We start from the raw sequence: 17,109 nt of genomic DNA on the forward strand, positions 1-17,109 counted from the left end.
TCAATACGTTTAGGACGATCCGTAAGTTTAATTTGGTGTTTAAACTGAATTTTGTAAGCGTGATAGGTAAACGCCTGTGCAATACATTTTGAGTAACTGTCTTTTGTATTTCTAATTGTAAACTTCACCCAGAAATTGATTTTTTAGGGCTTCTTAAACAAAATTATTATATAGGCTCAACTGTTTCGTCACTTGTTTTGCGCTGTCCGCGGGACTTTTTCATTTCCACGTTGCCAGATTCCTTAAATTGCTCATACCACTGTCTAATCTGTTTAAATGAGGGAGATCATTGCCATAAACACGCCAGAACGTCCGTTAAACAGTTATAACTGATGTATACGCCGCTAACCATAAAACGCACTGTGCTTTCTGCTGAAATGTCACCGTTTTGCACTGACTGACAGTGACGCAGAGGCGTTGTGCCGTTGTGCGCATCCGCTCAAGATCACGGCCGGTCACGTCTAAAAAGCTTGATGATATCCCAATTATTTTGTTGCAGTTTCAATTAGTACTTTATCTTAACTACATAGGGAGATATGATTTTTTTTATTGCTGCAATCTCTTTCGATGACTCTATTGCCAGTCATTAAATGCCACTTAATAAATATGGAAAATTGGTCAGTCTGCATCGTACTTTGTGTTAAATTTTTATAAAAAATGACGACTCCGCGGCAACTGTTCATTTACCGACGAATAAACTATTTTTTTTTTTGTTATTTAGATGCCTCCAAGAAGATATTTCCAATGTCCTGCTGGTGTTAAAATGTACCTGTTAAAGAAAATTCTTCGTACGAAATACAATCTTGCGCCTGATGATAAGGTAAATATTTAAAAAAATTAATTTGAATATTCTATTCATTATTAAAAAAAAAAAATTATTTTAATCCATTAAGCAGGTAGGATGATAAATTCTTATCTACTGCTTCATTCCATTTGTGTAATACGTTTATACAAGTATTTCTATAGCAGGAGTCCAGATGTAATTCTATCACTTTGTTTTTCCAATTACTGCCTAGTAATTGTAAGTACTGGCTATAATAATAATAATAACAAACAATAATAATAATAATAATAATAATAATAATGGATTGATAACTTGTATTTTTAATTTCATGGTCTTTTGAGAGCCTTATCTCAAATTTTAATATCGGGACCCTTTACACCTCGTAAGTGTTGTTTTGTCTTGTTGTTGTGATTAATGTTTTTGTGTAGATTGTGCTTTTAAATAAAATGTAAGGGCCCTTTACACCCTTACATATGACGATCCTGATGGTGATACTAACCCCCTTTTAAAGAATGTGACGGGGGCTAATGACCTTAGTAGTCGATGCCCATAAGAATAAAAAAAATAATAATATAGTAATATTAATAATAATAATAATAATAATAGTAGTAGTATAATAATAATAGTAATAGTAATAATAATAATGCCCTGAGGTAGGTAATCCCCACGTCCGGAACACATAAACTACGTTCCACGTCCAGGGCGGCAACAACTGTACTTATGTACAATACATATAGTTGGCTAACGGGGCTCCGAGTAAATTTCTCGGATATGCTTTTCTTTCGACCGGTTTCCACCTTCTTGTCACCACATGGATTGGATTCTTCGGCCACCTGCAGGATATGAACAGCTAAATGATTTGGAAATGGACTCACACCATATTTAGAGCTGGTGATGTGGCGGCCAAGGTCAATGTTATTGCAGGTGTAACGGTGACCCTTCCATTATCCACACGCCCCCTGCGATGGCAAGCATGTAGCAATGGTGCCTATGTATGTCGGTGCATGGGAGCTCTGAAAGCTTCGGTGAATAGGAGGAGCCTGGAGTCAGTGCAGAGATTGCGCATCTGCTCTCTGCCAGGACATATGCCGGTTCCACCGGAGTACCGGATCGGACCTCCAAGGTTAGTAGCCCTGGAGTGGGGATGTACCCCGGCGGCTAGCCTTGCTACAGAAGGGATAAAAAAAATGAATATCAACAACTAAACGTGGCAGAGGGTTCACGAAAACACCCTCGTTTTGAATCAGCCGTTTCGCCTCAGGCGAAAGATTGCAGAATCTCGTCGTATTGAGGTTGAGGCAAGAAAGAGCTTGCAAAAAGCTTTTTTCAAGAGCAACGTACCGAAACCTAAATACTTAGTAATCACAAAGGAAGTTGGTAATTTCTCGAGGGTGAGTCCCTTTCTCATTGCTCGGGAAATAAATAAATGTGCTGGAGGCCCTGATAAGGAAATTAGAAAAACCTTCACTGGACTTCATGTGGAGACTGTAAATGATACTCAGTCTCAGAAGATCCTAGGGCTGAAAAAAATTGGAGAATTGGCTGTACGCGTGGATCCCCATGGCACGCTCAACACTACAAGGAGTGTTGTGGTCTGTCGGGATCTTTTAAACTGTTCGGAGCAAAAAATTGTTGAAGAACTAGCATCACAAGGAGTAAAAGAGTGTCGCCGAATGAACATGAGAAGGAATAGCGAGGTCCTACCTTCAGCCTCTCATGTTCTCACATTTAACCGGCCTACTTTGCCGGAGAAGGTAAGAGCGGGAATACATCGATTGGATGTACGGGCATTTGTCCCGCAGCCAATGAGATGCTTCAAGTGCCAAAGCGTTGGCACTTGAAGCACTCAAGTGCACTTGAAGCACTTGAATGAAGCATGCATTTGTGCCGCACACTTGCGCCGCAAGTGTGCGGCGATGAGGTGCATGAGGGAGAGCGGTATAAAGAGCCTCCTACATGCATTAATTGCAAGGGACAGAATTCATGTAGATCCAGGAATTGTCCTGTCTACAAAGACGAGGTGGCTGTGAGGAAGTTAAAACCCTGCAGAAAGTCAGCTACCTCGAAGCTAAAAAGATAGTAAACGCCCGCAAATCTCGAGCAACAACAATTTATGCTCAGGCTGCGGCTGGTGTTGATGTTCCTGCTCCAGTAGCTGTTGATGAAAGTCAGCTCCAGTTGCTGTTGATGAAAGTCAGCAAACTTGCGCCCACTTGGCTAACATGAGTGAAAGAATTATTGAAAATAAAATGAAGCCTTTCAATAGTAAAGAACCTGTAAAGCCAAATATATTAGTACAGCCTCATGAAGATAATCTCCGAAAGTTGGTTGTTCAGAAGAAAACAGAAGCTAAAGCAGAATGCCAAGTCTGTCATAGCGAGATCCTTGATGATAAGAAAAAAGTGATACCTACAGAGCCTGTTATGGAGACTCGCAAGCCTCCTTCAACTGAGGTGGCCTCTAAACCCCAGAGACCACAAAAAATCACACAGGGGTGCGAGTGTCCCCCCTCCACGGGTGGTGACTGGTGCGTTCCCCGTGTCCGGGGTCGGCCAGGTTGCCGGTTCTGGATCGGCGCCTAAAACCGGCGCCGATCCATGTCCGTCGTCGTCGGCGGCTTCGGTTGTCTCCGATTCGGAGACCGGAAGCTATACGACGTCCTCTGCGAGCACGAAGCTGTTTGCAGTATGGAAAAAAAGGGGAAAAAAGGTTGGCCGAAAGGAAAACCAAGGCCATAATTTAATTTAAAATCAGCGAGTCGATTGTACAATGGACCATCAATTGATGTTTTTCAAACATCCATGAGCTCCAACGCTTGGTACACGATGTAGACCCAATTTGTATATGTGCAAGAAACACATTTCTGCCGAACTGAAAATTTTAAATTAAGAGGATACGATATATTTCGGCGAGATCAACCGCCAAATGTAAGAGTTAGAGTAGCCATATTAACATCGACTAGAGCTACCGCCGAAGTTGTTGATCTAAACACAAACCTACAAGCGGTCGCCATTAGAATGAAGCGTCCGCTTCAGGTCACTGTCTGCAGCATATACTTGCCGAATTTTGATTGGAATAAGGATGACATAGCAAGATTAATTTCAGAGCTTCCTCCACCTGTTTTACTGGTGGATGACTTTAATGCTCATAATTCTCTTTGGGGATCGGATCGAGTAGATCCTCGAGGAAGAAAATTGGAAAGGTTCCTGATGAATTCCGAACTTATTCTCTTAAATGATGGGTCAGGAACCTTTTTCAATGCCAGAGATGGATGGACGTCCTGTATAGATCTTGCTCTCATAAGCGGATCGATAGCACCGAGGTACACCTTCCATGTTTTAGACGATTTGCAAGGAAGCGATCATTTCCCGGTGCAAATTGTAACTGATGTTACAAGAAAAATATACCCCATGTCGAAAAGATGGTTGTTTGATAAGGCAGATTGGACGAGCTTCACGGCTAAGACGATACTCCCCGAAACAACTGGAGTTATCGGAGACGATGTCGACGCTATAACTAATGCGATACTTGAGTCGGCATCGAGTTTCATCCCCAAAACATCTGGGAAACTTACGAAGAAACCCGTTCCATGGTGGAACGTTGAAATTAGTGAAGCTATTAAAAGAAAGAAAAGAGCGTATAACGCCTTTAAGAAACGTCCTACCACAGAGAATCTTATTGCCTTTAAAAAATAGAGGGCGTACGCAAAACGTCTCATGATAGATTCAAAGAAATGATCCTGGCAGCAATACGTGTCATCCATTGACAGAACTACTACTCCATCAGATGTTTGGATGAAAGTGAAGGCGATTTGTGGGCGTAAAAACTTTGCTCCCATAACTAGCCTTCAAGATGAAGATGAAATTAAGGACACTCCAAACGAAATCGCAGAGTTATTATCCAATCACTTCGAGAAGGCCAGCAAAACGGCTAACTACAATGAAGCTTTTCAGACGAAAAAAGAAGAACTTGAAGGTCTACTAAATTTCCGAACTGAGTATAATTTCTCATATAATGTACCATTTAAAATTGAAGAATTCGTGAAAGCGTTGGAGAAAGCAGGCAACACAGCTGCTGTCCGGATGAAATCCATTATAATATGATCAGGCAGCTGAATACCATTGCAAAACGCAGATTATTAGAACTGTATAATCAAATATGGCGGGATGGAATGTACCCGCAGCAGTGGAAAAAAGCACATGTTCCAGTACCGAAGAAAAATAAAAATTTAACAGATCCCAATAGCTATCGTCCTATTTCCTTGACGTGCGCTATGGGAAAAATACTCGAAAAAATGATTAATATTCGACTCGTTTGGGTTTTAGAAAAAGAGAACCTGATATCACAATATCAAGCAGGTTTTCGGCAATACCATTCTATCACAGATCAAATGATCAACTTAGAGAATATTATAAACAACAGCTTTATCACAAGGAAGCATTGTGTCGGAGTCTTCTTCGATCTGCAGAACGCTTTTGATATGACTTGGCGACATGGAGTAATGCTCCAGATACATGAATGGAGCATTCGTGGCAATCTGCCAGTTTTACTCAGCAACTATATGAACGACCGTACTTTCCAAGTACATGTCAACAATGAATATTCATCTGAAAGAAGCTTGGAAAATGGCATATCACAAGGTTCGCCGCTGAGCGGTACCTTGTTTACCATCGCTATTAATAAATTGATATTAGCCATTCCAGTAGAAATCAGCAAAAGCGTCTATGTTGATAATTTGGCATGGCTATTGTGTATGCCAGCAACAAGACTGCTATGGTGAAATACAAATTGCAACGGGCAATTAATGCTCTAAATGAAGTTGCAAGGAATAATGGATTCCAATTTTCACCAGAAAAAACGTGCTGTGTACACTTCTGTAGAAAGAGAATTCCTCACCGAAGTCCTACGTTGACAATTGGCAATCCAATACAATATAAGGACAATGTTAGATTTTTAGGTCTAGTATTGGATAAATCCCTTACGTGGGGATTACATACGTATACAGGACTTGAGTGTTAGATGCAAAAAGCCCTAAATGAAGTTGCAAGGAATAATGGATTCCAATTTTCACCAGATAAAACGTGCTGTGTACACTTCTGTAGAAAGAGAATTCCTCACCAAAGTCCTACGTTGACAATTGGCAATCCAATACAATATAACGACAATGTTAGATTTTTAGGACTAGTATTGGATAAATCCCTTACGTGGGGATTACATACGTATACAGGACTTGAGTGTTAGATGCATAAAAGCCCTAAACATTATAAAATGTTTATCGAATATTAATTGGGGCTCAGATAAAGAGATATTATTGAGATTGTATAAAGCATTGGTTCAGTCGAAACTAGACTACGGATGTATTGTATATTCATCCGCTAGAAAGTCGCATTAAAGAAAGTTAGACGTTATTCATAATAGCGGAATAAGATATGCGACAGGCGCTTTCCACACAAGTCCGGCGACTAGTCTAATGTCCGAAGCTGGAATACTGCCACTACATTATAGAAGAGAGATCCTTTTGTTAAGATATGCAGCAAACGTATGGGCTTTTCCTGCTTATATAAATAATAATCTTTTCACAAATCATCCTATGGCTGCATTATATGAACATAGTGCTACCTATTCCAGACCAGCCGGAATTAGGTACCAAGAATTAAGAAGAAAATACGAAATTGCTATTCCAGAGACACTAGCAATTTCCACGAGAGAAATACCGCCATGGCTCTTGCCAGCGGTAAATACAAGGTTTGATCTCTCTGAGGAAGAAATAAAAAAGAAGCCAGCAGTGATCATCCAACAGGAATTTTTAGCAACCGTCGGTAACTACGAAGAACATATTAGAATGTATACTGACGGTTCTAAGACAGAACATGGTGTTGGATGCTCCATTTATGTAAATTGAGAAGCCCATTTTTGGAAACTGCCAGATATGGCCAGTGTTTATACGGCAGAACTTACTGCCATTCAGCAAGTTCTTCGCTACACAGAACACTATTGCGAAGAGAGGGTGCTAATATGTTCCGATTCTTTAAGTGCACTTATTGCAATTCGGAACAAAAACATTAAGGATGTCCTAATTGCAAAAATCCTGTCCATTTTGTACGTTCTAAATCACCGAGGACAGCGATGCGTATTTGTATGGACTCCAGGGCATGCTGGTATTACAGGTAATGAAAACGCAGACGAAGCTGCCAGAAAGGCAACAGTCTGCGATGGTTTCGATGCATTTCCTGTAAGAGTGGCAAATGTTAAAAACTGTCTAACTGACATAGTAAGAACCAAGTGGAGTACTGATTGGAGGAGTTTAAATACAAAATTAAACTCAGTGAAAACTTCTCCATATAAATTGAAAAGCGACGTGAAGTTGACTCGGCGTGAACAAGTAGCTGTGACCAGACTTAGAATCGGTCACACGCGATTAACGAATTCGTATTTGTTAACCGGCGAAGAGAGACCAATGTGCGGTGTTTGTAATAAAACACTTACAATTAAGCATCTAATAGAAGAGTGTACAATATATGAGTACTTCAGAAAGAGGTTCGGGCTAAGAAATGACATTGCTGCTGATCTGGATAATGGAAATGAAGAAAGGATAGTTGCTTATTTACACGCCAGTGGATTTCTTGGAAGTCTGCAAAAGTGGAAAAATTTAAAGCTGTGTAAAGAATCTCTAAGAGGTAGTTTTATTTATATATATATATAGGAGTCTCGAAGCGTGGCACGTATAGTGACGGGAGGTATACCTCTTGCCTAGGCCACCCTGGCTCGTCTGCATTCAAGAGCAATGAGTCGGGGTGTGTCCAATGATGGCATGGGGGACCCTCAAGCGTGGACTGAGGGCGTGAGGGTATAGGTGGGTGCAATGTATGCCTGTAGCCTGTTTATAGGGGGGAGTCAACTGCCACGGCATCCTGGCGCAACTGATATACTGCTTAACGGTGGTGCTGGTCGCCCCGAGGGTGCTAAAATTAGCAAATAAACGAGACAGGTAGAAGGAGATAATGATATTGTATAGACTTGTATTTTTAATTTCATGTTCTTTGAGAATTTTATCTCAAATTTTAAGATCGGGGCCCTTTACACCCCGTAACTGTTGTTTTTGTCTTTGTTGCTTGTGTCTTAATGTTTTTGTGTAGGTTGTGCTTTTAAATAAAATGTAAGGGCCCTTTACACCCTTACATATGACGACCCTGATGGTGATACTAACCTCTTTTAAAGAATGTGACGAGGGCTAATGATCCTAGCAGTCGATGCCCGTATAAAGAAAAAAAAAAAAAAAAAAAAATATATATAAATAATAATAATAATGCCTATAATCATTGTTAAAATTTTCTAATGCCAGTTTTCTACGGTTCAGATAGAGGAATAGTAGTCCCAACATTTTATTTTTATAAAGCATTAATCTTCTTGCGAACTGATTTTCTTCCGTTTATCCAAAAAGTAAGAGGTAATATTTTATTGACTAAAGTAGAATAAAAATTGGAATAATATGGATGATTAATCTAGTCGTGTAGATACTACGTCTTTGTTGAAAATCAATAAAAATATTTAAATCTGTTAAAATTCTTCATGCATTTGGCCAAGATTATAATATTATTAAATAAAAACAAAAAAGTTTTCTAGATGTCACAAAAATAATTATCTACACTTCAATAATATTACGAATTACTTAATTTGTTAATGTGTTTACGATTTCACTTAACGTTTATCCTTTATATTTTGTTTTCTATTTATTAATTCTGATGAACTCTTTTATTTACTTCTAACAATAAAACTATGTTATGTTTTCTAACAATAAAACTATTTATAAGTTAAGAAAATACTTTTCTGCTTTCGTAAAAGATTTTTGTTTATTCATACTATAGAATACCGCTGTACGGAGGTCGCTTTTTAAGTTTTTACGGAAGTCAAATTTGACTTTTTTTATTGCTACAACAGTGGCAGCTCAGAAATTGGCCGAGTAGTTTGTTTACGAGCCTTAAAAAAAACCAGTTTTGTGAAAAGATGGAAATTTTACGTGATTTTCATTAGATGATTTTTTTACAATTTTAGTAAGGGCCTAACTCAACAACAATGCTTCGAATCGCTTTGTTCAACTTTTAATATTGAATCACCGTTAGAAAAGACTATTTACAATTGGTTTACAGAAGTTCATCGTGTTCATGCTTCCGTCAGCGATGAATTTCGTGAAGGTCGACCAAAATCGGTAATTGTTCTAAAAATACGTCGACCCTGTGCGTAATATGATTGAAGTGGATTATCATGTGACTTACCATGAGATAGAGGCACCCCTGCCATGTCAAAGACTATAGTACATTCGATTTTGCATGAACGTTTAGATGTGAAAAAATCCGTTCTAGATGGATTCCGCATAATTTGACAGAAGCCCAAAAACAGTCTTGTGTCAGTTGGTGTTTGGAAATGCTCAAAAAATTCAACAAAGGAAAAGCAAAATCCGTATACAACATCGTAACGAGAGACAAAGGTTGGATATATTCGTTCGAAACTAAGCAACAATCAACTGTTTGGGTGTTCCAAGGTGAGCCGAATCCAAGAAAAGTGGTTCGTTCGCGAAACACTTCCAAGAAAATGATCGCTCGTTTCATCGTTTATACTGGACATTTAGCAACCATTGTTTTAGAGGATCGAAGAACCATTAATGCTGAACGGTATACAACAATCCGTTTGTCAGAAGTCATCAATAAATCTGGAAAAACAACCAAAACCTTCTCATCATTCTTCATCATGACAATGCCAGCTCTCACACAACACATCAAACAATTGACTGACGGAGGAAAACATTGAATTAATGTTTCATTGCCCGTATTCACTTGATTTTATCGCGTTCTTTTTGTTCCCGAATGTCAAACAGAAAATGCGTGGACAGCGATTTTCATCACTTCAAGAATTTGTTGTTGTATCCTTCCAAAACCATCTTTTTGAGTTACCAACTTCTGAGTTGAAAAAAATATTTAGAGAATTTGTTCGAACGTATGTAAAAGTGTATAAATCTTAAAGGCGAATATTTTGAGAAACAAAACGATTTGTACCAAAAAATGTTATTTTCTTTCATTGTTTTTGTAAAAACATAAAAGGCGGTCTTCGTATTTAATACAAAAGGTTTTTGAACACTGTGATGTTTGGTAAGCAAAATACATCATTTTAAAAAAAAATCTAATTTATTTATTACTACATATTGAAATATTTTGAAAAATGTAAATATTATTATTTTATTTTTATGTCTCCCATTAATGCAGTTTTTTAATACTTTTATTTTTATTGAGAAAATAAAAGTATTTACGTATAAATTATTATTATCAATCTTAACGTTTACTGAATTCTATCATTTAATCTATAAACTAGTTATTGGTCAATGATTGGGTACAAAAACACCAATAAGAAAGGTTCTTTTAATTTTCATCAGAGTTTGTTCCAGGCACAAAACTAATCGTGTGTTACACGGAACAATACGGTAAGGAAGTAGAGGGGATGGATGAGAATTTTATTGTATATATACCAGAGTTAGCTGTATGAGGAGCTAACTAGGGATGAACTAATGGTGGGATGAAGAAGTCTGATTGCTACCCCTACTGTTGATTACTACAACACCCTACTCTAAACTATTCCATTTCATTTATTCTCCGTTTCCTGTTGAACCTAAAAATTTTTGAATATCCTTTTATTAAAATAGAAGTTGAATTGAATACGAGATGATTTAGTGTTGTCGATCAAAAATTGGCATCCTTTCACAATTGATTGTTGTAACCCCTTTCAATAGTATTTCTATTGTTGGGTTTTTTAATATATGCAGTTTAGATAGGACAGAAATTTTAATACATTTTTTTGAGTTCTGCATATTTATATTTATGAATCAAACAATTTAATAACTTATACATTATTAATGTAATGTTTTCTGTTGATTTATTTTTCCTTGTCTGAAATCCAACAGATTTCCTTTTGATTTTTTTAAGTCCCAGTTATTTTCTGGATTAATTGTAGAATGTAGATTTCTTTTGTAACTTCCCTTAGTTTATCCTGAATATTTTGTATTTGAGAGAGGATTAGAAGGTCCGGATTTAACCAGATCGGAACTTCAGCAATTAGGTTTATTGTATAACCATCGGTAGGGAAAGTTAGACCCCAAATTGGTTCATATGCTGCCCCCACCTATAAAAAAGTTGGATTATTCCATGTCACAAATTTTTTACAATCTCAATATGAAACTAGCGGTGTCTGACCGACATCCACAATTCAGAATGGTGAAAAATGAATCTAGGTTTAGGAAAACAAATTGATGGTTAGGAAAAATAATCTTATCTATGTATTAATTATAAATAATAGGCGTTTGATAGTACATGTACATCTTCAACTAAATCTTTCGAGAGATCAATGAATTCTTTTTTTATTAAGATTAGAGCAAAGTATTACTGATGAACGAATATACTTAAATACGGAATATGCTGTGAAAAATATTTTGTTTTTGTTAAAAAAATTAAATAAACTCTTATTCCTCAAAATTTATGTCTTCAGAATATTTGAATTACAAGTGTTCAGCCTGACTCCTTTATCTGATCATAATAAAATAATATTTTTTTTGAAGATTGATTGAAGAAAAAATACATTTACCGAGGCATTTGCATTGGTGGTATACTGACAGAGGCCAACCTGATGACGTGTTTTTTTAGCGAGTTTAGAGGGTCTATAAGACGACCTCCGGTAAAGTCCATCAGGGCTAGGAACGGAGGTAGTTGTGTAAAGACGACCTCCGGTAAAGTCCATCAGGGCTAGGAACGGGATCGTCACCAAGGCGGTTATTTTCTCCTACGGGGATCAGGATAAAGGTAAAAGCTGTTTTTTTTTGGAAGGAGTTTTCAAAAACGTTAATTTCGGTACATTAATTACATTTAAAAAAATATACGCACAGTGATTTACGAAGAATGTGACAAACTCTTAGGATATCCTCTACTGATGAAAATAAACAAAGTAGTTCATCTCAAAATAGATTTCGAAACGCTTCGTTAGCGAGTGTAGGTTGACGAAAGATTTCGCCCTGATTTCTGCGCCTTCGGTAAAGATAAACCAGACTGTAATTCTGGACCCAAATTAAGGTGTAAATTATTAAATTTAACCTTAGTTTAGGTAAAACTACTAAATTTTATATGAAATCTGACACAAAAAATTGAAAAGAAAAAATATCTTTCAGAATTGTATTTTTAGTAGTTTTCGAGAAATGTGTGATAAAAATAAAATATTGGGTTGGAAAAATATTAGAATTTTATGATTATCATAAAATAACTTTGTTAAATGCTTATCTATATTTATCTAGCTGTTTTAGATGAAACTTGTAAAAAGTTTAATTCTGAGAAAAAATATGAAGAACTCCACAGAAACTAAACACAAACGTAAGAATTTCGAAGTTTATTAAAAACAAAACGGAATGTGGCAGATTTTTACTAGGTATTAAACGAAACAGACTTTTCAATATTACGATACAAAAGAATTACTCATTTTAGAAAAAACTAATAAATACAAAAACCAAAAGCAATAAAACCAACTTACAAACAATTAAAATACACTGCTTAAAATGTCCTCTGCCATAGTGGTGGACAGACAGCACTCTGACAGACGAACAATTTTTTTTATGGTTGTACCACACTGAGAAATCTGATAACTTACTCTTCTCTGTTATTAAACATTTTTCGCCTGATGAATTAATTCCACACATAAACCTGAGGCTTGTCCGTGGGAATGTGGAATGGAATTTTGTAGCTTATGAAAAATGCTGCTTTTGGTAATATACTAATTATTTATCGAAAATGACTAAAAATGCAGTTTTCGGGTCTAGTGTTTTCTTTTTTTTCAATTTTTCAGATCAGATTTTATATAAAACCACTAAACTACCATTAATTTAGTTCTCATGAATTATAGCCTGGCTTAATTTTACAGATGGCTTAGAAATCAGAGCGAAATGTTTCCCCAGCCGACACTCTTTAACGAAGCATTTCCAAATCTATGTTTATATGAACCTTCTTCTTTATTTTCATCATTAGAACACGTCCTGAAAGTCTGTTATATTCTTCGTGAATCATTCTGTATATTATTGATAGTATCAATTAAAATTGCCAGGAGACCTAGGTCCACTTTCCTCTTTATTAAATACAAATTAAACTGTTGTTCTCGTTATAAATGATATTTAATACATTAATCGATTATTTTTTAACTGTTTGTTCTTTGTTTTGGTTCGAGTAAGTAATGTATATTATTATCAGAAACAGTAGTACAGTGCATTCGGAAAGTCGCTGAAAAGTATGCTTTAGAATTATGTGGTGTATTCTCTTCTTTCGGCATTAGGTTGGTTGTCCTGTAGGTCCGTTAGACATTGCTCAGTAATAAAGCAAGACGTCAGTTGGTTTGATTGAACGTGCTTTTTTTGTTCATCGGAATTAATAGTTGGAGAAACGGAATGGTTCATTCAGCAGAGGAACACATTTTTATCGTTAAAAACATCTTTCTTTAACGTGATAAGTATACTGATTTTCTGAAGCACAAATTTTCTATAACGTTTCCATTCCTCACCGCAATGCAGTCGAACTCTTCTCAAAAAATTTCGGGCTAAAGGCTGTGTTGAAGACGGTGATCGAAGTGAAAGACTACCTTAACTAAACGATCAGAAGCTGCTTGATATTTCGAACGCTATGGCCGAAAGTCCATCAAAGTCAATGCGTAAGTTGGCACAGCAGCAAGATATCTGATTTGTTACCGCACATAAAGCTGTAAGAAAAGAATTGAAACCTATAGGTCATACCAAAAGACTAAATTATTGTCAACGGTTTAAAACTTTTATTAACAAAAATTCCGTAGATATCCTCGACATTACGTTTTTTTACAGTGAAGCGCGGGTTCATCTGGGAGGGTACATTAATTCACAAAATACACGACTGCGGTCGACAACTAACTCCCGTGAATTACACGAAGCGAAAAATGGAGTCTGGGTGGATGCGAGTAGAACGCGCATTGTGCGTCCAATCTTTTTTAAAAATACAATTAATAGTGATCGTTACTGTGCTGTTTTAACAAACTTCATTAGTCAGTTAACAGAAGTGGAAATCAATCACGGTTGGTTCCCACAAGATGGCGCCACTACGCACAGAACTAACTAGTCGTCTTTTACGAAATGTTTTTGGTGAACGAATCATTTGGAGGGGTTTGTGGCCAGCACGATCACCCTATTTGACTCCCCCAAATTGTTTACTACGGGGGAAGTGAAACAAACAGTTTATCTAAACAGACCAAGCACCATTAGACCAAGTAAAAACGGTAATAACGAAATATTCCAGTACATCACCTTGTTAAAGTAATTGAAAACAAATTGAAACGTGTGCAATGTTGTATTGATGTGGGAGGAGGTCATTTTCAACACCTTCTATAAACTGTTCCAGTTATTGTAGTCATCCGTTTTTATAAAATAATGAAATAAAAATACGAATTAATAATTAAGAAAGTTTCATGATTACATTTTCATCATTTACAATTCCAATGCACAGCAACTTCCCGAATGTTCTGTGTATTGAAAAATTGTTGGTTTGGTATTTATTTGTTAATCTTTTTCGTAACTATAAATTTGAATTAATATATTAATGATTTAATATAAATTTATTTACTATGCATTACCAAAATAAAAGCTTATGTACTTCACTAAGTAAGACTACTTTCTAAAACAGTTTCTAATACTATATATATATATATATATATATATATACGCGGTATATGACCTTGGTGTTTTATTATCGACTTTAACATGGTTATTTTTATATACCGTATTATCTATTTATTCGATCTGACAAATCGTATTGAATCTTAAATGAAGTTAGTTGATTATTTTGTTTGGATGCCGGTCATGTTTAATTTTCTTTTGTTTAAAAAATAGCATGCTTAAAAAATATCACATATATATATATATATTCATAATGTTTTATAATATTTGAATAATTATTGCAGGTGGATATTATATATGCTGATGAGTGTCTACCGGACGAGTTTTCTCTTATGGACGTCGCCTACACGTTCATGTGGAACAGAGTAAGTTTCAAACTGTTCTCTTATGTTATGTTGTAGTGTATTGCATTTAACCAAAGCCAACCGGCCACACCTATGTATGTATAATGTTATGGATCCGCTTGTGTCTAGTCTAGCGCTGGCTAGACTCCTTGTCCTTGCTTTCTGTTCTTTAACAGGCAGCTAGGTAATATATAAAATCCGATGCTTACCCGACTAGTTATAATAATGTTTTATTAATGATTATTTATTTTTTCCTATAGCTTTCTTCTATTTATAATCTTATATATTTCTTTGTAATATTTTGTTCATATTAATTGAACGTTTTTGTATATATAAATAACGTTTTTGAAGACATAAATAGCTATTTTTTTCTAACAATACTGTATTTAAAACAAAAATTTTAAATCGCAGTAAGATGTTTTTACTTTCCCGGCGAATATATAGAGTTGTTATATTAAAGCGGAAATAATGGTGATTATGACAAAAATGGGGTATCGGGCTTATTTGCAATACTTTTACATTTTAGAGTCCAACTAGTTATTTAGACCAAAAAAGAACATGTATCTACATATATTTCTATTTATGAGGCATTGATCATAATAATTTTAAAAAAAATCTTTTAATTGCTGGGGATATCGCGAAAACGCCAATTTTGATTTTCGTTTGAGCCATTTTGGAGAAATCTTTATTAAAGCTAATTTGTTACGTACAATGCTTGTATAAATAAAAAAAATTAATAATCAACCGTTATCTCTTAAAAGTGAAATATATGTCTTTTTTTGTTCTTTTGCTGTTTCCTTTCGGTTTAAATATTTTTCAAGAATTTTTTTAAAGTTTATGTTTCATATATGTAGAGCAATCAAGAAATGTCTACAGTTTTTTTTTAAATTACAGTTTCCGGACTTGTAATACAGAAAAATCTTTTTTTTAAATTTCCTTTTTCTTATTTTAGCCTTTATTGAAGGGGGTTTAAATTTACAGAAAACTTAGTTTAAGAAAAATTTTTTAACTTAATCTTTATATGAATATTTTCAGAAAAAGTTTCTTAAAATTTATTCTCCTTCTATAAAAAACATAATTTTTGTTTTTTGATTGTAACTCTTTAATATTTTGTTAAAAAATTCTCGCGCAGTTCTGCGCTAGAAACTATATAAGGAAATTATATTTTAAGTGGGATAAAACTGTAGATCTGTATAAAACGAACACACAAACATTCTTTTTTTATATATGTATAAATATATATATATAGTATGTATATATATATACCTGAATCCTCGGGTTCAGGCGAACCCCGGAGCCAACTTGGGGCGCCGTGGGACTTATCTCACGGCTGCAGAACTCGCTTCGCTCGCCATTCCTGTGTTGTCATGAGGACCGGCGCGCGGCGCCCTGGATGCCCTGGATAGTTTGCTTCGGTCGCCATTCCCGTCTATCCAGAGGGCTCCGCCCTCTGGACCCCAGCACTGTTCGTTATCCTCATGGTTGAGAGATTAATACTAATAAATAACAATTAAAATATTCAGACTTTATAGAAATCTGAAAAAAAACTGATTATAAAAGACAGAATTGTATTAACTATGGTAACTGAAGTACAAACACCTTCAACAACACAAAAAATTCATAAGTTATCTTTTTGTCGAAATATCTTTTTTCACAACTTTACTCTCCTTGGGGATGAAGAAATAATGAATATTTGTAATTCTTTAACCTTAAAGGAAGCTAGGGTTTCGGTCTATTGCTTAAAACCTTCCCAGTAATAACACGATTACTGCAGTAATATCCTGCAGATTTGAAAGTATTCGGTCAGTCGGTTCTCGCTTGGTGCGAGAACAAACAGACAAACTTTATATATTCACATACAATACCCCCGTTTGAATTTTTAAAATGGGAAGGTTGGTTGCGAAGATATAACAACATTTCCGAATAACTGTGATCTGTTGGGTCAAAACAAAAACCCTCTTCCTCTTTATATAACAGTGTAGATAGTGTGTGTGTAAAATAAGGTGACTAATGGGGAAAAAATACTTTTTTATAAAGTGTGAAAATAAATATTTTAATACAAGTTAAAAATCTATTTAATAATTATTATTTATATAAAATAACAGTAAAAACTAAATTTTGATAAATTTTCATGTACACTCCATTACAATTCATTACTTGTCACATTTTTTTTAAAACAGATTGATTATTAGTAATAAGGTTATTCGATTATTTAAGTAAATAACACAAAAAATGTTTTATTCTTTTTTTTGGTCGGTTAAATGTAC

General features: G+C 35.6%; 1 protein-coding gene across 1 annotated transcript in view; it reads left to right on the plus strand.

Annotated features, from left to right (window-relative positions):
• LOC142319204 (uncharacterized) overlaps window positions 1–17,109 on the plus strand; it is a 303,925-nt gene that overhangs the window by 282,400 nt on the left and 4,416 nt on the right. The window contains exons 6-7 of the mRNA XM_075356219.1: window positions 722–820; window positions 14,783–14,863. Of these exons, the coding sequence (XP_075212334.1) occupies window positions 722–820; window positions 14,783–14,863 (180 nt within the window). The remainder of the gene's footprint in view (window positions 1–721; window positions 821–14,782; window positions 14,864–17,109) is intronic.

This window comes from Lycorma delicatula, chromosome 1 (genome assembly GCF_047948215.1).
Source record: "Lycorma delicatula isolate Av1 chromosome 1, ASM4794821v1, whole genome shotgun sequence".
Classification (NCBI taxonomy): Eukaryota; Metazoa; Arthropoda; class Insecta; order Hemiptera; family Fulgoridae; genus Lycorma; species Lycorma delicatula.